The 24217-nt window shown below is 38.7% G+C and overlaps 2 protein-coding genes and 1 long non-coding RNA gene across 6 annotated transcripts in view; 1 reads left to right on the top strand and 2 right to left on the bottom strand.

The window, feature by feature from the left end:
- Window positions 1–1931: 1931 nt before the first annotated feature.
- On the bottom strand, window positions 1932–11502 carry LOC103138919 (excitatory amino acid transporter 3-like). 2 transcript variants are annotated; one of them, XM_007553316.2, is made up of 14 exons: window positions 11299–11498; window positions 11049–11215; window positions 9524–9664; window positions 7900–7992; window positions 6313–6430; window positions 6054–6096; window positions 5917–5970; window positions 5652–5833; window positions 5407–5517; window positions 5210–5332; window positions 4868–5059; window positions 4021–4155; window positions 3806–3927; window positions 1932–2370 (listed from the first exon to the last, which is right to left on the bottom strand). In XM_007553316.2, the coding sequence occupies exons 2-14, from the start codon at window positions 11140–11142 to the stop codon at window positions 2339–2341; spliced, it is 1440 nt and encodes a 479-aa protein (XP_007553378.1). In that variant the 5' UTR covers window positions 11143–11215; window positions 11299–11498; the 3' UTR covers window positions 1932–2338. The 2 variants fall into 2 exon arrangements, with proteins under 2 accessions (XP_007553378.1, XP_007553380.1); XM_007553318.2 differs by lacking the exon at window positions 5210–5332 and having other exon boundaries at window positions 11299–11502.
- Window positions 11503–16061: 4559 nt separating this feature from the next.
- Window positions 16062–24217, bottom strand: part of pex14 (peroxisomal biogenesis factor 14) — a 61017-nt gene continuing 52861 nt past the window's right edge. For all 3 annotated transcript variants that reach the window (XM_007553320.2, XM_007553322.2, XM_007553321.2), the window contains 2 exons: window positions 20971–21062; window positions 16062–18177 (listed from right to left, as the gene is read on the bottom strand). In XM_007553320.2, coding sequence (XP_007553382.1) covers window positions 17718–18177; window positions 20971–21062 — 552 coding nt within the window. In that variant the 3' untranslated portion in view covers window positions 16062–17717. The remainder of the gene's footprint in view (window positions 18178–20970; window positions 21063–24217) is intronic.
- Window positions 18185–20057, top strand: LOC107836412 (uncharacterized). The gene is made up of 2 exons (XR_001662297.1): window positions 18185–19771; window positions 19906–20057. It is a non-coding gene; the product is annotated as an uncharacterized LOC107836412 (long non-coding RNA).

The following is a 24217-nucleotide window of genomic DNA, read 5'->3' on the forward strand; positions in this document are numbered from 1 at the left end:
CTACCTTTCCAGCATCTTCCTGCCTGTTACCAAGATGCTTTAGGTGCTTCCACAGTCGGGGCCTGTGATTAGTGTAATTTAAACAAACGTCAGCAGGCAACACACCTGTTGCCCCCTGCATCGCCTGCAGAAGGAAAGGCTGACAGGCCTTTGCCGAGAAAATCCAATCTGAGCACCAGCGTAGAACGAGGGAGTTCTGCAACCTGGATCTCCTCGTGTTCTCATGTCCACTCGCCCTCCATTCCTCTGGCAGCTCAATGTTTGACCGTTCAGAAATATTAACCAGTCAGCTTCCTCTGCCTGCAAATAAGATGAGTCCAGATTTTGTTCAGGTTCAAAAAGAGACTCTGCAACGAAGCCAGTGAAGATCCAGACAGAGGCCACGCCAGGCAGGTTGGGAGGGGTGTGTGTGTGTGTGTGTGTGTGTGTGTGTGATCCCATTTGATTGTTGAGAGTTTATATCGCCAGTGATGACAAAGTGCTTTATGACTTGGCGGTGTTCGCTCGGCCCTGCAGTTGAAGCCTTATACGGGCAAACCCCCTCCTCCAGTGACCTTGACTTGTCAAATGTTCTCATTTTCACCCAGAAGGAGCCCCGGTGTTCAGCAGCCACTCAGTTGGTGAAACGCTGCTTTTAGAGAAGAGCGTTACGATGTGATCTGCGTACACAAACACCACCGGGAGAGTGCTGAGGAAATTGGGATGTGGCAAAAAAAAAAGAAAAAAGAAACACTTCTTGCCTTCAGTCTACTTGTATAGGTTTGTATATCATCAAAAACGGGAAGTGCTCTTGATACAGAAGTGTCCGGTCTCCATTTATATTCCAAACACTGGGGTTTACTGGAATAAAAAAATGCAATTCTTGTAAAAAACATGAGGATTTACACTGTAGCAGCAACAGAGTAATGAATACCTTTAATCCACAAATTCTCTAGTGTGACCAATTACAGCAATTAAAGTGAGGAATAGGATGCAGCTCCCCAAGACGTCTGCAAAGCTAGGATCCAGAAGGTGTAGGAAAAAAAGCTTTAGTTTTCTGCAGTCAAATTCAATCCAATTTTGCTTTTAAAGATCTTTAAAAAAAAGAGCTACACAATATAACAAAAGTGAATTCACTATTGTTATATTTTGTTATGTATTGTTATATTTTTGCCATTATATTCAAATATAATGGCAAAAAATAAAAAGAGAATAGAAGCCAAAAAACAACTAATTTAAGATAAAACGGAATCGACCAACCATGAAATCATCACTTGAATGGCACCAAAAGTAGTGAATAAATGAATCTTGAAAAATCTTTCTTTTTCGTGTCTAAACTTCAACAAGAGGTGATTCCCCAACTCAGTCCTCTCTGAGGTAAGCTCAGGATGAGCTGATTAGCAGGTCTGAGAGATCAGAAATGTGTAAAGGTGCAAAAGCTCAGAGATTTATGTTGGGTCAGGACTTTTAAAAATGAAGAATAAATAAAGTAACTTTGAAACAGATTCTAAAACCGATCAGGAAAAGCTGAACAAAGTAAAAAAAATTCTCTTGAAGTTCGAGATTGAACGTTTCGATTACAAACTGGACATTTGTGAAATAAGTTTCTACAGTTTATTGATAATTACAAGATCCACATAGACACCTTGCTTCTGAACAAATTGCTATACATAACATACAGCATAGATGGACAAACATACACATCGCAGGGGCGTCGTGTGGCGCAGCGGTTAGAGCAGGTGCCTCGTGTGGAGAGGCTACATATATGTGGAAGTCCCAAGTTCAACTCCTTTCCTCAGTTCCTTTGCAGCATGTCTTTCCCCACTTCTCTCAACTTCCGTCTGTCGGATTACTGACAAATAAGAGGCACTAGTGCCAGAACATAAAAAAAACAACAAAAAAACAAATCTAAAAAAACCCCAACGCATTATACAAAATTATTGTAAAATAAATAAACTTAAAATAATTCTGCTCAAGTGCACGTTTATTGTTTTTTAGTACCAAACAACATCTTATATAATGACAGAATGCTGAAGTTATCCAAAAGTACCGTAGTACTGTAAAATGCTATAAGAAGTGCAAATGACAAAAACAATAAAAGTAACTAAAAAAAAAAAACAAACAAAAAACCCCCCAAAAAACAAACTTAAATATATATATTTTCCCCACAAACAAACCCAATATTGAAATAACTGTCAGCATGCTCATTTAAAATAACAGCAATACCATTACAAGGCAAAAACTTACAAAGGTGATAAATATGCTAATGGCACAAAAAATAGAAATGCTGAAGTCCATCTCTTCATCTTTACAACTGTCAACAATCGTGTCGTTGTTAAGGACTGCTAAGGGCTGCTGTTTAAGTAAGTTCATCTGGTGGCTTCCACGCTTCTAAACAGACAAAAACACAAGACATCGATGAAGCTGTGCGAATAATAACCCATGGTGCATTTCTATGCTGGAAACTAATGCCTATAGAATATATAAAATACTATAAATACATACATATACACATATACGTCTCTGGGAAAAAAAATAGAGAGACCACTGCATTGAACCCCATTGAAAACCTCATGGTTATTCCACCAAGTATTGGTTTCTGAACTCTTCCTGAGTTAAAACATTAGTGTTGTTGTTTCTAAATGTATATGAACTTGTTTTCTTTGCATTATTTGAGGTCTGACAGCACTGCATCTTTTTTGTTATTTTGAGCACTTGTCATTTTCTGCAAATAAATACAAAATTTTTGCTTGGAGTTTCGGAGACAGGTTGTCAGTTGTTCACAGAAAAAAAGAACAATGTTCATTTTACTCAAACATGTACCTATAAAAAGTAAAATCAAAGAAACTGATATATATATATATATATACATACACTGCTCAAAAAAATAAAGGGAACACTCAAATAACACATCCTAGATCTGAATGAATGAAATATTCTCATTGAATACTTTGTTCTGTACAAAGTTGAATGTGCTGACAACAAAATCACACAAAAATCATCAATGGAAATCAAATTTATTAACCAATGGAGGCCTGGATTTGGATACACACAAAATTAAAGTGAAATGTTCCCTTTATTTTTTTGAGCAGTATATAGAATCTATATGTACTTTTCCTATGACAGCAGCACAACAAAGCAAAGTGTAACATATCCCAGGAGAAATATTGAATTTTTTTCCGGCTCATAAAATCATTTGTATCCTATCAGTGAAAGTTTTCAAAATAAAACAAGTGACCCCCAGTTTGGCTTCTTAAAAAGAAATATAAAGAATTAAATATAAGTCAGTGCTCTGTAGAGCTCTTCAAAGGGATGACTTTAAGTATCTTGAAGTCTTGTTCACAAATTAGGGAAAAATGGAGTGGGAGATCAACAAGCATATCACAATCACACAGTGATGTGGGCGCTGTATCGATCTGTTGAGGTGATTTGGCAGTTGATCTGCATTCCAACCCTCATCTATGGGGGCACAAGCTCTGGGAAGTGACCGAAAGAACACAAGAAACTGAAATGAGTTTCCACCACAGGGTGTCTGGGCTCTCCCTTAGAAATAGGGTGAGAAGCTCGGTCTGGGAATATCCTGGGACTCTCCCGGAGGAGCTGGCCCAAGTAGCTGGTGAGAGGGAAGTCTGGGTCTCCCTGCTTAGGTTGCTGCCTCCATGACCCGACCCAGAGATAAGTCGAAGAAAATGGATGGATGATACTTCGTTTAAAATCTAACACTACTGTAGATATTGCCACTACTTTAAAAGAGTAACTTGTAAGTGTAACCAGTACACAGTGTAAGTACACAGTCATATGTGCAAAAAAACCCCTGCAGCCTTACCTGGTAGATGCTCATAAGGCATCTCCTCCTCCATTTTTTTCAGTTCTCCTTCTGACACATTAGCAACGAGAAAAACACCAAAACAGTCGCTCATGATATTGACAGCGGCATTGAGGCGATCTCTGATAAGACATAAAAAAGAAAGAGTTTTTAAAACCTTTTATATGTCTGACATCAGGTTAAAAAAAATGAATAAAATTTTGCTAAAAACTTACAGCAGCCATTCAATGGAGAGCAAAAGGGAGGCAGGTCTCACTGGAATCCCAGTGATGGTCAAAATGAAGAGGGTGGTCATCATTCCTGTAGCGGGGATTCCTGCCTCTCCAAGAGTGGCCACTGCCACTGTCACACTAAAGAGAAAAAGTGGAGGAGATCATAAAGACAAACCACTCTGAAATTATGTAAATCCACTGAGGGTGCTGGGGGGGAAACCTGTAAAATCTGTAAAACCGATGCGGATAAATGTGTCTCAACTGAAAGTACCCTCGACAATGTGTTCTTTGCAGATGACACAATACTGTCTTCGAGCACTGATGGGGTTAAAACCAAGCCCACATCCAATGATAGTATCTCAAATCTGAGGGGTGCACAGTGGCGCAGTTAGCAGCACTGTTGCCTTGCAGCAAGAAGGTCGTGAGTTTGAATCCCCAGGCTCTTTTCTGCACGGAGTTTGCATCTTCTCCCTGTGCATGTGTGGGTTCTCTCCAGTTACTCTGGCTTCCTCCTTTAGTTCGAAAACATTGATTGATCTCTCTAAATTCTCCCAAAGTGTGTGTGTTCATGATTGTTTGCCTCTCTATGTTGCCCTGCAATGGGACTGGCGACCTGTTCATGGGGTACCCCACCTCTCGCCCATTGGCAGCTAGACATAAGCACTAGCACACCTGGTGACCCCACTTGGGATAAGCGTGTAAGATAATGGATGGGGTTGAGATGATAGTCCCCGAAACGACACCTCTAGTGTTGAACACATGGAGCCTTGAAAAAGCCAAATGGACCAAAATTTCAGAGGAAGGTGTCGAACACATGACTGAATATGTGGAGGACGGAATAGTAACTTACGCAATGCTGATGATGTTGCTCCAGTGCAACCTGGAGCCTGAGAGTTGAGCAATGAACAGGGCAGCGGACATCTCATAAAGGACCGTTCCATCCATATTGGCGTGGATCCCAATGAGCAGCATGAAACGAGTTATTCTTTTGTTGATCCTCAGTCTATCTTCGCAACAGCTGAATGTCTCTGATGCCGCATAACTTAAAGAGACACAGGCACAAGTTCTCTGCATTGGACATTTAGAAATTCTTCCAACGTTGCTGCAACGTCGTCATTTGACACACACACACACACACACACAAAATGTGAATTTTAAATAAAAAGAAAAAAACACAGTGGAATTGTCCTACGAGCGTGAAACGAGCATCCCCCTAAGCAATGCAGGTGCAATCCCTGGAAAGATTGGGTATGGGTTCCTTCTCATACACACGAAGCAGATGAGTGGCAACACCAAAAAACCATGGATGAGAAGTCTATTAGACAGTATGTCAGTTTTAGTTACACTTGACGAAATGAGTGAGAAACCAGCTGATGGCAGAGAACCTACCCAGTAACAATTACAGTGATGAACTTTCCAAGGCTAACAACAGTCTGCCAGTCGTCTGCAATGGTATGAACATAGCTTGCCATCATGAACATCACTGCAATGGGAAAATAGCTAGAAGGTCACAAAACAAGAAGAGAAAATCCTAATTCGGACCGGTCACAATTTTCCTTGAACCTCAAATCCTTTGGTAAATTCAGTCTGCCCAAAACCTGTCATGAACAACAAAAGATGCTGTATTCACTTACATCATTATTATTTTCACCAAACTTTTGGAGACAATGTTGACGGTGTTGATGACCTCCAGAAAGGTTCCGCCCACAGCTCCAATCTTCCTAATGCTCTTCCCAATGAAAACTGACACCACTATCAATCCGAGCATGTTAACTCCTCGCATGTTTTCGCCTACTAAATGCAAGTCTAGATTTCCCTATAAGAGAAGAAACTCAGTAAAAACATACAGCTAGATGCCAGCTTAGTGCCTGAATATTGCAGAAAAAAAATGTGTTTCACCGTAAGGGTACCGTTGACCTCTTGTGACTCCTTGAACACCTTCCTAGTCTTGTACTAAAACCAAATAGAGTTAAGTCATGAATATTTGATGGTCTGCTTAATGGAGCCTTCTAATTTCATAAGTGATTGAGACACACCTGTTTGTAGCTCAGCAGAATCAGATTGTGTGGAATGAGGTTTCTACACAGCAGAGCGACAAAAACATCATGAGAGGGAGGAACATAACTTTCGGTCCACTTTAAACATGTTTTTATGCCAACGGCAAGAGACAGTCTCAGTATGTTCTAAATTATTGATGTAAAAGAGGCTGATATAAAAAAATATCACACAAAGATAAAAATGACATTTTTTTTTTGTTAGTAAGAATCAGGCTACACGCTTAGAATTTGCTTTCACCTTATTAGATCAGACAGGGCATCAATGGTGCTGTAGGCATCCTCAGATTCAATACCGTCATCTGGTTGTTCGGCATTTGCACTGATCCCTGGTTTGATCAGCATTGTCAGGGTGATTCCTATGACACATGATCCAGAACAAGAGTTAAAGATGTTCAGTAAGAGTAAAAGGACACTTGAAGGCTTGATAAAGGCTATTTTTATCGAGCTACAGTTACCATCTTTACGTAACAGAATTCTTGAGGGTTTCATAACAGAGAATGGCCACTTGAGAATTACTGTTTCAACAATTTACAACTTCTACCAGCCAGCAGTATAACTGTATTAATTTATTACTGGAGCAATAGAAGCCAAAATGTATCTGTCAGTCTGTCCATCCATCTATCAAGGACAATTTCAATAAACGATTTAACACAAGAATTGAAATAATCGTAATCACTAATTTAGTAAGCAATTAATTGCTAACTAGAGTAAACAGGCTCATATTCATTTGCTGAAAGAGAAACATATTCAGAGAAGTAATTTAGCCAAAACCATAAAAAATTTTTACACATTTTGCATTGTGTACAATGCATTGTGTACAATGCAAAATGTACACAATACATTTTGCATTTTCCACTTGAGGAATTCTGTTCTAACCAGAATTCCTCAAGTGGAAAGGTTTTGGCTTGTTCTGGTTCAAATTGTGTAAAAAATCTCTTGGGTTAAGCACCTTTTGCTATTTAGTTATTAATTGGTTAATCAAAAAAAAAAAAAAAGAAGCTAAACAGATCAGATATTTTTATTAACTCAAGCAGAAAGGTCTGAACTTTTCACGTTGACACATGTTACTAAAAAAAATTGCATTTTTTTAAGCTACAGATGCATACTTTGCTACAAATGTTCATAATTTCACTATAAGAAAGCTATGTTTCAGCATTTTAGGCAATAAAATTTGTTTTCCTATTTAAACTGGTTATTGAATTATTTGTTTGCTTGCTCATATAAAATAAGCTTACGTAGATAAATTAGATTTTTTTTTAAATCAGTCACTAATTTTGACCACTACAATAACTGCTAAACCATTAACTGTTAAAATGACCTACAGAAAGTGGCAGTAGTAGTAAAAAGCTCTTTGCACTAGAACTTATTAAAGTTCTAGTGCAAAGTTCATGCTGAGGGTCTTTGTAACAGACCCTGAGGGTCTGTTACAAAGACAAAGATGTTACAAAGATTTTATCTCAGCCTTTTTGTATTCTCCATGTTCTTGTTTTCCTAGTTATTCAGACCTGGAAAATGTTATAATCAGTGCCATACTTTTTCAAACTGCATAAATCAGTGAAATAAAATCGGTAAAATAAAATATATTTATAGGGGAACTTGGTGGGGAAGAGCAGGGTAGTTTAGGTATAGGAAATAATGGAGAAAGCTAATGGCTGGCTGTTTGTAATGTACCCTCAACGCACCCAAAGGTCTTTGATCAACAAAGCCTGGTCGCCCAGATAGCAAGTTGGAGTTGAAATCCAGACAATACTGCATATGCAGTGAGAAAACAAATGCTCCTTTAAGAAATGAAAGAATTCATGTTGGTAAGCAAGATTCCTCTTACCTGTCATCAAAGACATTACTGTTGTAAAGATAAAGTATGTTAATGCACATCTAGTGATCTTTTTGGAGGGACTGAGAGTGGCACCAGCAATTCCTGTGGAAACAACAAAAACATGGGTTGAGAAAGATTAACAATAAAATAATTCACAATAGGTAAACATACTGTTGTAACATGAAGGTAGCTAAGGAGAAAATCATTGATGTAAATCCTTCAAGGACATTTAAGTTAATCCTTTGGCCCTTACAACCCTGATTTAAAGTCCATAACAAAAACCTGTCTTAAGTACCATAGAGAAGGTTAAATGACTCAAAATAAACACAATTACAAACACAGATTAAACGTATTCTGCTGTCTCATACTGAAAGCAGTAAAATATGTGTATGAGACAATTCAGCCTTCATGAATTGGAGATAATATTGACAGATAGAGATAAAGCTAACAGGAGAGATCAATATATATATATATATATATATATATATATATATATATATATATATATATATATACACACACATAAAAGATAAAGTATACAGGAACAGACATCTCAGTCCAGAAATGTGCAGTTCTAGGCACAGCCAAGATACTGCGCAGAACCCTCAAGCTCCCAGGCCTCTGGTAGAGGACCCGAGCTCAGAGGATGAAAAGAAACTCGCCAAGCCTGGTGGTTGGGGAACCCAAGAGGTCCACCAGTGGGTCACTGTGGTTTTTGTATTAAAAAGTATTATGTTTACAGGAAATGTAAAAATATTAATGTGCTGGAATATTACTACGTTACTGGAAGCCATTGCTGATGATGCTTAAACACATAACTATAGTCTTAAAATCAATGAGCCAAAAAATAAAAAATAAAAAAATATAATTAAGAATAAATATACATTTTTTTGCACAACTTTTAAGTCCTAATTAAGTTATCAGCCACTGGATCTTAAAACAGCTCCAAACACTGGTCACATTTGGCACCTAATGTACAAATGAACAAAGCAGCTGCTTGGGTCCCCCAGATCTTCAGGGCCCCCACAATTTTAACACAGACTGATCTAGAATTTTAACATTTGTTTATCAAGAATGTCAACATTGGTAAATTTGATTTAATGGTTTCAGCAAAGACGAATTAAAAATAAATTAAAAATTGTGTAACATTTAAATTTAAGATTTTAAGGAGCTGGCAAGTTTACATTGTCAAAGTGTAAAGAACAATCTTCATAGTTCGACTGCTTTGTTACCATAGCTACAATCTGAGGCTGTGTTTTATCTTTGAGTTTGAGCTCAAAAAAGTATATTTGTGAATGCATATTTGTTATCTCAGCAGACTGTTGTCAGTAATTATGACAATAGTTTATTTAAAATGTCTACAGGTTTCAATTGAAATATTTTTGTATTTTGTTGCATTTTTCCATTTTAATAAAATCTCAGCTACATCTTTACAGAAAAATACAGTAAATTCTGTTTAACGACAACAAGGTGCACACAAAATGATAAGAAAAACTAAATGCTGCAGAATAATTCAGAAGCCTTTGCTGTATTTTGCAGTCAACTTAGTGAATTATTACATTCTATTTTTAGAAACTTGGCCTTTAAAAATTGTGTGACAGCTGACAGATTTGGGATCTCTCTTGTAACTTACCGAGTATCACATTTGTCATCAGCAGAGGGACAGTAACAAACTGCATCAGCCGGAAAAGAAATTCTCCGGGAATGCGAAGCCACGCTCTCTGGTACAATGTAAGAGTTGTAAAGGTCTTCAAAACCAAGCCAATAGCAACACCTTCAAAAGAACAAAAGACGTTTTGGTATCCATACACAGTTGAGGTCAAAATGAATACCCCCCGCCTCCCGGATGAAACTTTAATTATTTTTTTTCAAAAATGTCTCAAGTGCTGATTTTTCATCACAGCAGTTCCAAACATCCTACTCTTTCTTTTGGATGCTTACATAGAATTTATTTTCACCAAATTCTTTCACAAAACCAAAATCCAGCAAAGCTATTAGCTCCTCTGATGTCATCCTCTTTGCTGGATACAACATGCAGTTGTTTATTGTCGTTTGTAATAAGTCTTTGGCAAATATTTCACTCTACTCGAGATTTGATAGTCTTCTCACAAAGACCCTGGCCTTCAGTGTGCCCCATAGACATTCAATGGAATTCAAGTCTGAGCTTTGTACAAACCTGTAAATAATATTCAACTTGGCTTTCACCAGAAAAAGGATAGATAGTAAAATGCAATGGAAAATAAAATGTCAAAGCAATGGCAGCTACATGGATTATTTCCCATTTACTTTACATTGTAGATGTTTGATTTACGTCACATTTCAGTTATCTATGCATTTCACTAAATATTTCACTCAATGATCACCATCAAATATCAACTGAAGTGTGATTATATAAATTTTCATAATATATCTCTGTCATGGAATTTGTGCACTTTAAAAGAGTGAATTTACTCTTCATAAAGAAGGTAAAATATTAGTCAGTTCAGTCTGAATAAACAGCGATAAAATATTTAAGGAGCCTGGTAGGATTTGTGTACGGTTGCTATATGTACATTTTGTATAAGTATATAGCCAACATTTGAGTTTCCCTCTTTATGAATGACACAAATAACTGGTTCTAAATGTGTGTGTCCTTTTTTCTTATCAGTTTACGCTCAAAATGACACAAATTGACTTAAATGACGACATGAAATTTATCGTAATGTGACCATAGTCTGTCAAGTACATAAGTCTTACTTTTTGAACTGAATTTGTGATTTAAATGACCTTTCTGAAACTATAATTTACTCGGATGGAACGACATTGTTCGAAGGACAAAAACAGCCAGGTACACGACTGCTAGATTTAAAATAAGTAAATAAACATCACTGGGTTGCCTTGACAACAAAATATGGAGTTTAGCTTCAGCCAACAAACGGTTCTCCCAACGTTAGTTTCTGTTGAAGCGGGTACGCTAGTATTGTCTAGCTTGTACTCTTCCGCTAAATAAAAGTCTATAAATGCTTTATTTAACTTATGACGTGTATTAAGCAGCGAACACGAAAATAAAAAATATATATTTTTAAGTTAAACATGTTGTCATAGCAGAACACTGTTGTCAACACTAGGTTCAAGATATGTTGCCTTTTTCATGTTGCATAGAATAAACACATACTTACCCACAACAACAGCCGATAGAGTCACAAATGTCAACGCATTCCTTGTGTTAAAACAACTCCGGATGCACCTCCTGCTCCAGTCTCTGGTAGACATTTCTTCAGCGGTCCAACAGATTTCATTGACATTAGCAAGTTAGCATCCACCGCTAGTCTACGACTGGTTTACCCTCGCAAATTACATGAAGCAAATTAGTCAAATACCACTGACGAAGACTTTTAAAAAGCAGAAACGAGACAAATACAAACTTACTACGGTGAATGAAGTTCAGTGGAGCACGATGACTAAGCAATTGACTAACAGCTTTTAGTTATTCCCTATTCAGTTTAAAAAAAAGAGTCTCGATCATTCTAAATGATGCACCTTTTTTAAACCTAAACACTTAACAGAAAACTAATCTAGCAAATCAACAGCGCAAATGTCTTGAGTCTCTTCGTTCTTCAAGTTGGCTTCAAGAGAGCCAGCTCTCTTGAAGCCAACTTCAAGAGAGCTGGCTTGAGACAGACAGAGGCTTTCTGTCTCAAGGTTTCATCCAGTTAAAACGTTTTCTTTTGAGATCTTTGTTAATCTAGGTTTGCATGTATTCTAATCTGATCACAAATTTTCCAAAAATTATTCTGGTCTACTCGTTTGTGTACCAATTTATTTGATTGCACTTAATTTTATTTTTTTAACGTGTCTGTGTTTTATTTGGTGGTTCACATCCTCAAATGTCTTGGAAATTTTGAATACAGTATCGGAACAATAAAAAAGGATGTTTTAAATCCTTTTTAATACGTTTCACTGACAAACAGTGAAACGTATGTGATTATATGCACTTACACGATTATATGAGCATATGCACTTAATACTTAGTCGATGTTCCTTTTTGCATGAATTAGTGCATCGGAGCAGCATGGCTCTGGGGGCGATTGGCCTTTTGTTCTGTTGAGTTGCTAAGGAAGATCAGATTGCTTTGTCCTTCAGTTCATCTGCATTGTTGGGTCTGGTGTGTTGCAGTTTCCTAACCATATCTTCTCTGTGAGGTTAAGGTGAGTTTGTTGCCCACTCCAGCACAGTGATGCCTCTGTCATTGAAGCAGATACGGATAGATTAGGTGGTGCAGGTAGGTGCTGGAAAGTCTAAGTCTTGACAGTGGAGGGGAATCCGAGGAGCTCTTAAATTTTCCTGGTAGATTCCTGCCTTGAGTTTGGTCTTGATAAAAATACAGTAAACCGACACCAGTAAATAACATGACTCCACAGATTATCATAGACTGTAGAAAGTTCACACTTGACCTCAATCAAGTTTAATCCATTGATCCTCTTTATTTTTTCTGGAGACCTTTGTACCTTCATTCACAAAAAAAAAAAAAAAATGAAATGCCACACTTGCTTAACACAGGTGAGATGCTTCTGGTCATGAGTGGCTTAAAAGGGCGGTGATATGCATTTTCCAAGCACATGCTGCTATAAAATTGCAAGTAATAAAATGTACCTGGAATTTTGCCTCGATTCTTTTATGCATGTTTGAGAAAACCTTTTATCTGGCTATGCAAAACGCCTGGGAGGATGTAGCACCGCCTTGGAAACTCAGCTCCTCCTCTAGCAAAAACGTTGCTAGAGTTAATAGAAGAGAGATGTGGTGATGACTTCCTGAAGGCGGAGTTTCAGAAAGAGCAGGAGTTTTTAAAGTGAAATAGGCCCCTTTTCAAGGCATTGATTTAAAAAGTAAAAGTTCTTTAAGTCATATTTAATGTAGCATTTTTTTAACAACTGAAGTTAACATAGTTACTTGAAAAAATGGCCCTATGTGCTTGGAAATCACATAATAATGCCATGAAATTGGCCTGTCTTTTTTAAGAAGCTCCTGTTTCTAGCGACACTCTGCCTTCAGCTTGTCATCAAAAACAATGTTAATTTAGGCTGAGTGCCCCAAATGAACATTGGATTTTAATTTTCTTCACAATCCTCCAAAGTGGTGGTTCTCTCTGATGGCTTTATGCTTTTTTCCACTACAGTTTGTTAGTTTCCCATTGACATGATTGGACATAGCAGTCTGGAAAAACAGTTTCTTTACCAATCACTTTTTGTGGCTTACCCTGCTTGAGGGAGCCACTGAGAGCCTGGTAAATCAGTCTGTCTTTTCCATGTTTGTCTAAGCCATTAAATGGTCATAACATGAAAATTCAATATTAATATCCATCCGTCCGTCCATTATCTAACACGTTTATTTCTTGTGCCCATCTCCAGTGGTTAACGGGCGAGAGGCGGGTGCACACTGGACATCAGAGCTCAGTTTTAAAACACATTTCATTGGTCCTATGTGAAATTCTGGCTTTCGGAGAAACTGGATTTTGGGTTTCATTCGCTGTAAGCCATCAAAGTTAAAAAATTCCCTACAAGTATCACTCTGAGGGAATGTATACTTCACTTTCAGATTTAAATTAATCAAATGACCAACCGTTACAGTTTTATTTAAGTTGTTAAAATGCACCTGTAATTCTTCCTGAGCCCATTCATGGTCTAGAGTTCAGTCTCAGAAAGTTAAGAATAGCTACTGATGAAAAATTCAGCATTTTCGACTGATGATTTCACTGCTTGTGCAATGATTGGACTAATAGTGATCAACCTCCTCGAGCTATCTGCAAGTTTAGAATCCACTTCATCATTTAGAGTGATATGAAACCATAAAAACTGGGACAGGATTACCATTTGAGCTCCAAGACTTGTTCTTGCTGGACCAGAGAAGGTGTCTAAGGTGCACAGGGAGCCTCCGTTGTCCTCTAACTGCTCCTGCTGCTGCTAAGGGCTAACAACTCCTGCATTGATCCAAGGAGACACTCAGGCCTCTAACCTGCTGAGTGCTCAGTTCCAGTGAACAATGGAGTTCAGAAAGTGTCAATACACCATCCTATTGAGTGCTCTCCGTTTAGCAGCAAGATTGATGAGGTTAAGGCTCCCAGCTGGGGAGTCAAATGGTGTCAAAACCAAGGTGTTGCTTTGGACAAACAGCCCCTCTCTCTACCACCACCACGCCGAGAGCGGCTGGCACGTGGAATCAAATTTAAAATGTGCACTGGGTTCACGACAAGGTATGCTAACTGTGGTGGGTGTTGTTCGGACTCTTCAAAATGCAGATGAGAATATGAGGCTGGGATAGATGATGTTTTGCAGACAGGAATGCACTGCAAATCCCCCTAGACACTAAATGATGTACAAGTGGATTTATTACAGTAGGTCCCTATAAATCTAAGGTTGGCCTGAACTCCAGGGAGAGGTTAATGGATTACAAAGGGATGTGGTATCGAACCTTAGAGAAGTTTATACACCTCATCAATAGGTGAAATGCTATTGATCATCCAGACTTTGATAAATTAAATTCAAACACTTGACAATGCATGGCAATACCTTTCATGAGAAAAAAGGAAAGTTTCATTTTGACCTGGCCACAGATAACTGGTTTAGAGTAAAAGTTACAAAGTCACGAGTCCAAATAATCCAAATAGATACATTTTCTCCCATACTCAATGCTGGTCTTGATCCATAAAAAATGGTTCGTGTGCGTGCTGCGTTTCCACTGCCTAATTATAAAGAGAAAATTGATGATGGTGCAGCGCTCATTATCCAAAGTTTCTTCAAAGAGTCACTATATACACTGATGTCTGTGGCCAGGAAGGATCTCCTTAAGTGGCCTGTATTACAACGGTGTAAGCAAGCATCTTACTGACGACACTCTGATTTTCATTTTATGGAGCTTCTTTATACAATCATCTCAAATGGCGTTTGACATCTTTTGGTTTCACCCGAAATCTAAAGTTGCTTTGTTAATCAAATTTGACTGATTTGGACCAAATATTATTTGGTATAACATTAAATAAAGTTAAAACTTTAAATAAAGTTAAACCAAACTTTATTTAAAAGTTTGGAAATCGTAACTGCAAATTCAATTTAAATGTTGAACCATAAATGGAAAAAATAACTTCATAAACAGCAAAATAACAATAATAAAAAGAAAAAGAAAATTAAACATCCAACATTTTTGAACGTGGTATTTGCATCACAGGAAGCAGGAGGCATGTGCTGTTGATCAACCTACAGGAATAAACAAAGGTTCGAACATTTGATCTCACAGCGCTTCACTTAGTCACTTCTGCCAAGAAAGCTGAGAAAATGGTGGAAGTCCCTGCTTGTCATGGTTTCAGACCACTCAGCAGAGGATGATTCAAGGTTTTACAGTCAACACGCACATACAGTATCTCAGGCTGGTGTTCTCATCTGTAGCTGAAGTTGCATTTTTTTGTGTGTGAAAGACATGCAATACAGCACCCTGCAAATTGCATAAATGGCCCTAGAACTCTTTCACACTTAAATGTTGCACAAAGTAGTGCAACATTCATCAGTGTTTTTCCAAATCAAAAGCTGAAAGGCATGACATAAATTATATAATGTATGTTATTCTTACTAATAACCCAAATTAAAATTCAGTCCACCTTGCAAAGGTGGGTGGAGTCTGTCAAAAAGGACCAATTTTTTTTTGACGCAGATGAAACCATAATAGAACATTTTAGCCTACATGCAGAACAATGTGTGAAGGAAAACCAGTGTCGGAAATCACCTTGAAAAAAAATCCCTCATCACAGTAAAACATGGTGGTGGCAGGATCATACTGTGGGGATGTTTTTCTACAGCAGGCTCATCAGAGCTGAAGATAAATACTAGTCGGTGAAGGAAGAAAATGACTGTGGCTCTATCACCTACATCCTAAAATTTCAATAACGTTTGTGGTTGTAATGTGACAAAAACAGTTTCAGGGTGTGAATACTTATTCAAAGCCTCGTGTGTATATATATAAGAATAAAAACTATGACATTATCAAAACTATATTACAGATCTGAAAAAATAAAAAGTCAATTCATTTCAGATATTTTGCATTTTCAGTTTAAAACCAGTCGCACAATTTCTAGGCCTGCTCTAGTAAAAGAAATAACGTTCACTGTACGTTGTTTCAGTTTTAAAATAACTAAGTCACTCTTCTTGTGGTGAACCAGATTTATTACAGTTGTCGACGACTTTTATACAATGTTCAGGACTTCCCCATCAAAAAATGAAATGCATAAACAGAACACAGTAAACCTATTTGATGCTTAATTAACCCAACAGAGTGTAATCTGTGCCATTTTCGTTACATGTAGGAAAGCCGTGTGATGGAGACAAAAAGGCTGGCATCCCTTCTTCTCAGTCGTGGACTCTTCTTGTTAGCTTGAGACACAGTGAGTAATTCAATAAGTCAAGTATTCATTTATTACTTTCCTTTTCAATCACGGGGCATTTTTTTTTAACTTCCCCATCCACCTCCACACCGAGAGAGAGCGAGAGAGAGAGAGAGAGAGAGAAAGAGAGAGCGAGAGAGAGAGAGAGAAAGAAAGAGAGAGAGAGAGAGAGAAAAAGAAAGTAATACCAGTTCTGCAACTTCCATCTGTGGCAGCGCTTTTGTCTTACTGCAGCTTAATTACAAAATATTGTTGCCGTTTTCTGTAAAGATTACTCACTGTGGGAGGCTCTACCTAATTTGGACCGGAGGGTTTGTCACAGAAAATGATACGATGCAACTGGGCTTCCAGTATTAGATTTCCGCTTTTAGCCTCCTTGACATTTCAAGCTGCATGAACTAATACATCTGTTATTTGTTGATCATTTGATTATTAACATACTTCACAAACCAAATCAGCTGCCCTGCTGGAGATGCAGATATAGCTCTGCAGACTGTCTGGGTTTTTTTTTTTTTTTTTTTTTCCCTCGCGCACAAACAAATGCTCTCGCGCAAAGATGCAGGATTCTGCCCACGGTGAAAAAGGAAAGCAAGAGAAGGAAAGAGAGGGAGAGAGAGAGAGAGAAAGAGTGGAGAAAAACATTTATCTTCTCTCTCCCCTCCCCTCCTTCTCTGAGCATATGAGCACTCTGACACCGGCATGGAACAAAGCCCGTCATCACATTCTAATCTCAAATTTCAGGGCTTTTATTTCACCCAAATGCCACCCTGCCGGCCTTGTGAATTATTGACAGACTGACACCAATGCAAAAGGACACATAAAAGAGGCTAAAAGCATCGGCCCTGGAAGAGCTTGTCCTCTCCTATTGCCATCAGCAAGGGGAGCGACTCGAAAAAATGCTTCGCAGGAAACTCACCGTAACTTTGAGACCGATGCAACATCTGCTGTCTGACTAGCGGACGTGCAGCTTTGGTCTGAATCCGTACGGTTACGGTGACGCTGCAGCAGAGCTGCTAATTGGCTGATCAGATCATTTAAATTAAAAGTAAGAAGTCACATAAGCTTAGTATTAAACAGGCGCTTTAAGAGTTGTTGTGATTTTGCTATCACTTCTATTATTTCTCCTCTCGGAGAGACGTCACTACGTGAGGCTCGGCGTGATCAAAAGTAAACTGTGGGAAGCCTTTCAGTCACCAGCCACACTGATATCTGTCAGCTGTGGATTCTCTCAACACCCACGCCTACTCCCTATTCTGATCAACATTAAAATGTAACAAAGGGGAAGTGGAAACAGAAGGGGAAGGCGGATAGAAATCACATGGTGTCGGTGGGGACGTTCGTAGAAAAACAAGTCGAGATGACAAGTGAGCGTTTTTTATGTTTTTTTTTTTTGGTTTTTTTTGTGCTTTCTGCTCTTCGGCTAATCAACCTCGCTCTCGTTGCTGGCCCCCTCGGGCCGCCTCAGTTTGTCCACCTGTTCGTTAATCTGTCCGTCTCCACCTCGTCGATCCTCCGTCTGGATGCTCAGAGCTTCCTCCTCCTCCTCCTCCTCCTCTTCTACGTGGCTGACATCATCCTCTTCGTCTTCCTCCTTCTTCTCCTCCTCACCCTGCACCTCCATGCGCACCTGGTCTAGCGGCGGAGTCGTTTGGGCGTCGCCGTTCATACCGTGGGCTCCATCTGGGCCCCCCAGCGCTTCCTGGGGGCTCTGGTGTCCGTCTTTGACTGGGGAGGAGTTGGCGGACTCGTTGCTGACGGGGGAGATGTCGCTGCTGCTGTTGGTGTGGTTAACGGATGGCGAGCCGACTCCTGACGGCGACTTCAGGGGAATCTGCCACGACGGGATCTTTGGAATGGCAGGAGTGGAAGGAAACTGTCTCCTGTGGGGGGTTAAAAACAGGAACAGAGTCAGCCTTAAAGACACCTTTGTCATAAAAAAAAAACTCGGTTTTTATATTAGATTATCAATGAAAGGTGGGCAGCGGCAGCCACAAAACCTTTACAGCTTCTAAACACAATTACTACCACTTGAATTTTGTCACATTTTTCCAGGTTGCAACCACAAATTTCAATGCGTCTTATTGGGATTTTATCTTACAGAACAACTCTCTTAAGTGGATGTAAAACAACACATGGGTTTCAAAAATATTCAAAGAGAGGCATGCATTTGTATTCTTCACTCTCCTTTACTCTGATGTCTCAAAATAAAAACTTATAGCACCACTTAGAGCAGTCACTGAAGAAGCAGAGAAAGGGTCCATGGAAGGTTAGGAAAATCTGCTGACAGGAGAGGCGTTAGCCATGCACTCTACAAATCTGGCCATCACAAGAGTGGCAAGACGAAAATCATCAAGTGTTTTTAAAATATAAGAGTGATAGAAAGGTTCATTTTAGCAGTTTTTCTGTGTATCGTCATGCAAATCCACATAGTCGTCCCACAACAGATTGAAGTTTGCAGAATACGGATTAGTTCAAGGGGATGAATACTTCTGCAAGGAACTGTACATTTTAACATGGAATTCTTAAGTACTTTTCATAATTACGACGGAGTATTTTCCCGCTGTAATAGCCAGATGTTCGCGACACCTGGTAAAGTTTATTTGTCTCCAATTACACAGAATGCGGTTTTTAAGATCAAAAAGACGCTGCAGTTCGGAGACTATTTGGATTGGCAGAACAGAAAGGTAACAAGTTTTAGAGACAGATGGCGAGTCTTTATTTTATGATTCAAGTCTTTGCAAAGAAAATTACGGCAAGAGTTGGGATGAAGTCAGGAAAGCAAATGACAAAAGGATTATTACTGATTAAAATTTAGGAGAGGAGGGGAACAAAACATGCTCAACCAGACAGTTCTGAAGCAAATTATGTCCTTGCTGGTTTTTCTGATGTACACTCTAACTTCAAGGCCTCATTACAGACGGGGATACATAACCATGCATGCTAATCGACCCAACTGAGCTGGACTATGTCTGATTAAGAGTAAAAACGTAGGATGGCTAAACAGAATACAGAACTTTTTTTTTTTTTTACATCACAATAATAAGATCACAATAAAGTCAATTATTAGTGTGTGTTTTTTACTAAAAGAAGCAAAACTTAACTGCTAATTGTTCTAAGTTGATGTTGGTAATTTTCTCTCCTGCATTAGACACTTTAACACTGAGATCCGTCAACTGAATGCTGCAGTATGCGTGAAGTAAAGTAAAAAAACAAAACAATGTAATCAACTGAGGGACATTGCGTTCCTAAGGTGGATGTATTTGTGGAAAACGTTCAGAGCGTTATCAGAAATCCATCACCTCAAAGTGGCGTTTGCCTGATGGCGCTTCTGTTCTTGGAATTTCTTTCTGAAATTTAAACTCAGCCCTGCAGCGAAAACACACACATGTTGACTTGAAAACCTGTTCCAGACACGCACCGCTTCTTGCTGATTTGGAGGCAACTTGGCGTTAAGTATGTACAGTGAATGCCAAGGTAGGTCCGAATTTGATCACTTAAGTTTATTTTTTTATTCAGTCTCCTGATCTCTCAGTGAAAGACATTTCTCGAGGATTTATTTATTTTTTTATTTTTTTAAATATGTCTTTTTTTTATCTCTGTTGTTCTAGATGCTATCTTGCAGGCCTTTTTTTGACAATCAACACACACCTGCCTTACTAGAATGAATTTATGGTGAGCTCCCTTGTATTATCTATTTTGAGGAGTAGCTAATAGAAATGTGAGAAGTTAAGAAAAGGAATTTATATGCACAGAGAAAGGTAAAAAAGGACAAAATATGCAGTGAGTGTGGGTAAAAATGCCTTGTTGCTGTCAGAGCAGAGGAGAAATGGCAGTCTGTTTGGAGATAACAGAAGACATCAGTAGCTCAAATATTTGTTACCACCAACGTATGAGCCTCACCATCTTACCAGCCTTACCTATGCTGATAAATAAAAACATACCAACTATGGGTGTCAGCCAAAAAATTAGTATTGGATTATATCAACGTGCAATAAAATCTACGATAAGTACAGTGATGGACTCACTCTGCTCAAGAATTTCACACCAGCATTTCTATTCAGAAGGCCGCTGGTATCCCACACACAGACCTACTGGTTTATAATAAACATGTCAGTTGTACTCATAACTATTACTGTTGACCATAGTTCTCTATTTGAGTAGTATCACTTGATCAAGCCTTTGATAACATTCCACATTGCAAAATAAGTAAAAAAAAAAACAAAACAAACGTATGTCTGATTCATGTTCATCTCGTATCGGGTCAATATCGGCATCGGCCGATACTTATAACTGGATTATCGGTATTGTATCGGTAGTAAAAATGTATCAGGACACTCCTGATTTCAACTGTTGAAATTGAGTCACCATGTCAACAGAAGCTTGAAGCTGATGCTCAGAGTTTTGCCAATTACTTGTTAAAAATACAGAACCACAATTTGTAGTTCTCCTTTACGTTTTAAATTTTTAGAAAAATGCAGTGATGTTTTTACATAGAAATCACAAAGTGCAGTGTTACACTTCATCAAGCACACAGTTCAAATGGACTGCATTACAGAAATCAAAAAGGCCACAAGCAATGTGTCCTTACCCTTCCAACACAAAAATGCACACACACACACACACACACACCTGAAGGGTGTTTCATGTGACAGCGGTCTGGATAACTTTGTTACCTGCTGAGCAGTAAGCCCTTCAAAGAGGCAATCTCAGCCTTTAGCTCTCCAACTGTTTGGTTGTCCAGGATGCGGTTGGTTGAGGATGATGTCTGTAGGAGAAGCCCCAGAGAGACACACACAACTGTCAGTGACACAGAAACACACACACGTACTGGTCAGGTCACATGTACGGTCACGGCACAAAGTCCCTAAACTGCAGGCCCCTTTAACAGTTCAACCACATGAAATATTTAAACCTTATTTAGTGAAAGGACGGGGTAAGTAAACAAATATGGCAAATGCAAATGCTAAAAGCCACACGTTTTCCTGTAGTCAAGACATGAGTCACCATAACAACTTAGCAACAGCCTGCTGGTGGGGGTGACAGGCAGGAGGGCAAACATATCCACTTCACCCACCTTACTGAAGTCAGGAAGTCCTGTGAGAGCGAATCGCCTGTTTTTACATAATTTTCCATATTGCACAGAAAAGATTAGGTCAGTGTGCAGTGTTTTGGATAATGACAATCGGGGAACAATGGGCACATTCATGAAGACAGGCCAAAGCACAACAGTGTGTTTTGTTCTTTTTCTCTTTTATCAAAGGGTTGAGTTGTCACGCACAGACAAATGCATTGGTGTAGCTTTGAAATGCTACAGGGTATTATGGAAAGGTATTTGAATGGCAAATTACTGTTGAAAATCTGATGCTGAATTTTCGTTTTTTTTTTTTTTTGGTGAAGGAAAGACTTGTACCTTAATTACAAAAAGAAGCAAACAAAATGAAAGTTTTTACAAAAGCCTGAGGAGAAAAGTGATTTTTTTAAAAGCAAATTTACTACGAGCAGCTCTAAAACATGCCAGATTACTGATTGAGAATTATGGCAGATACAGGATAAGAAAGGTGAGACCTGTTTTTGAGGAGTCTTATAAAGTCTGTCACGAGACTGCTTGATTTGAAAATGCTGCAGAGTTTCTTAGAATCTCAAAAGTATTCACTCACTCTAAAGGGAACTGAAGGCTTAGAGATCAAATGAACGGTCATGAATCAATGTTTCTAATGTTAACCTATGACTTGACTTTGAGGAACACGAAAGGCAAAACTCGGGTGCTCTTAAGTGCATCACACGGACACTTTGTGGTTTACGTGTGCCGTGTCCATCTCCATCTGCAGTAAAAGAAAAATGTCTTGAAAAGGAGCCATCATATGCGAGCTACGCAGACCCTTAAATTATATATTTTCAAACATGACAAACATGAAAAACATCTGAGCATTGTCAGTCAGAAGACCAAAGAGCAAGTGACATAAACACTCTCCCCACACCTGGAAAAGGCCAAGCTAATTAGGAAGTTCAATAAAACCTCGACTCTGAAGGTGTTGCAACCACTGAGCGCCCTTGAGAATCAGGGGTTTTGCTCTTTGGAGCGCTTCGGATACAGCGTCCCATATTTCATTGAAACAACAATCCCCACACATGACAACAACACCACAAAAGCAAACTGAAGGCTCAATGTAGATAGGATAGCTCTAACATGATGCATGGACAGCTACTGCCACAGAATCTTATGTGACCATAACTGTGGATTTCCTAATGTGCAGCATATGGCTTGTAGATTGTGCCAATTGAGAGCAGTGGTCATTACGCATTAGTCATAGATTTATAATCCCAATCTTGCCCTTTAGGTCCCCAAAAAGTACTACGCATATGAACTTTTGCTGGTAATGCTAACTGTGCTAATCATGCTAATTGCTGAAATAAGATAATGAATTTAAAATGTCCTTTCTGCATCTCATTTGCTTTAAAATAGCAGTAAAATATGCATAACTGCAAAGCTGTGTAGCACTGACTGCTCTTTGTCTCACACAGTGCGACGTCACCCATGGTTCTAATATAAGTAAGTAATTACTGATCAAGCGTAATATGAAAGTCGGGTATCGTTTTGGAACACCTTTTAGCCACAACCGGGAGGATTTTACTGTATTTGTAGATTTTCTGTGATGTATGGAAGCACATCTCTATGTCTTTGCTCTCATTTCAAACATCGTTTTTGTTTTTCTTCTTATGTTTACAGCAAACATTTTATTTGTTTAATGTTTATTTTATTTTAAAAAAATAACACATTTGTGTCTTTTCTTAAAGAAAAATAAACAAACAAATAAGCTAAAATCCTCATCAGCAACTCAAAGTTTCAAAATCTGATTGATGCATCTCTATTTTGTACATATTTCCCAAAAGCGTTCTGAGCAGTCAAACAATTATTCCAATACAACTATTCAAAAACAGACACTCATTCATTTAACTGAAAGCAGTGAGATGACTTTATCAGGCAAAACATTTGTGAAACCATGAATTGGATAGCTGCTTTTCCTTGGCACTCTCAAAAAAAAAGGACAAACACATACAGGAACCAGTCGACAGGCCGACGAGACCAGGAGGAATTAGAAGGAGTAGACGAGGGAAAAAGTGGGATAAAAGAAAAGTAAAAGCTGTAATTAAGACTCTCCTGACTCACCAGAGGAAGCTTGTTAGGAAGCGTGGACCCCCTATCGAGGGGAGAGGGATAACTTGGACTCTTTCGCTTGTAATTAAATCTAAGAGAAATTAATTGAATCACATCTGAAAGGGATCAGACTCATTTACGGCGGATGGAGGGAGGCAGAGGAGGAGAAGTGAAGACGAACGATAGGAGTTTTTCTCTTTTTTAGGGGAGGGGGGGCTCTTATCGGCTCCTAAACCTCTCCGATAAGGAGCTGTGTTTCTAGAGGTGGTGCATTGGAGGCCTGCTAAAGACACTCTTATTACAGCCGTCACCTCATTAGAACCATCTTAATCCCTCGCCTCCCCACGGCACCCGTATAATAAGGCTCAATTCTGCTTCTCCCTCTTTTTTTTTTTTCCCTTAAAAAAAAAAAAATTAATAGCTTTAAAAGGCAGAGGAAAAGAAAAGTGAGGAAAAGAAAAGTGGCCAAGGCACAGAATCACTTTAGGGTTTCTAAAAAGAAATAAAATATGACCATTTCTATATGTTTATGCCACCCGGCATAGGAAAAGAAGGCTCTCAAGTAGACATATTAACCACCATCTACATTTATAATGTGCATTATCTACAGAGCAGCACCATATAATATCTCACATCAAGGCTTGTCACACAACACTAACTCTGACATATGTCTTATTAAGTCTGAAGAAACCTAATTAAATGTTGGGCCAAGACTGGATTTCAGCTCAGAGATACATTATGTCAGCATGGATACACACACATTG

The sequence above is a fragment of the Poecilia formosa genome, unplaced genomic scaffold (assembly GCF_000485575.1).
Source record: "Poecilia formosa unplaced genomic scaffold, Poecilia_formosa-5.1.2 Scaffold56, whole genome shotgun sequence".
NCBI lineage: Eukaryota > Metazoa > Chordata > Actinopteri > Cyprinodontiformes > Poeciliidae > Poecilia > Poecilia formosa.

What these genes read in the sequence shown, in the direction of transcription:
- LOC103138919 (XM_007553316.2), bottom strand. Translation starts at nt 11,142, where the DNA reads ATGTCTACCAGAGACTGGAGCAGGAGGTGCATCCGGAGTTGTTTTAAC. An exon ending in TCTATCGGCTGTTGTTGTGG is followed by an intron (nt 9,665 to 11,048) that starts GTAAGTATGTGT and finishes GTTCTTTTGAAG; the next exon opens with GTGTTGCTATTGGCTTGGTT. An exon ending in CTCTCCATTGAATGGCTGCT is followed by an intron (nt 3,928 to 4,020) that starts GTAAGTTTTTAG and finishes ATGTCTTATCAG; the next exon opens with AGATCGCCTCAATGCCGCTG.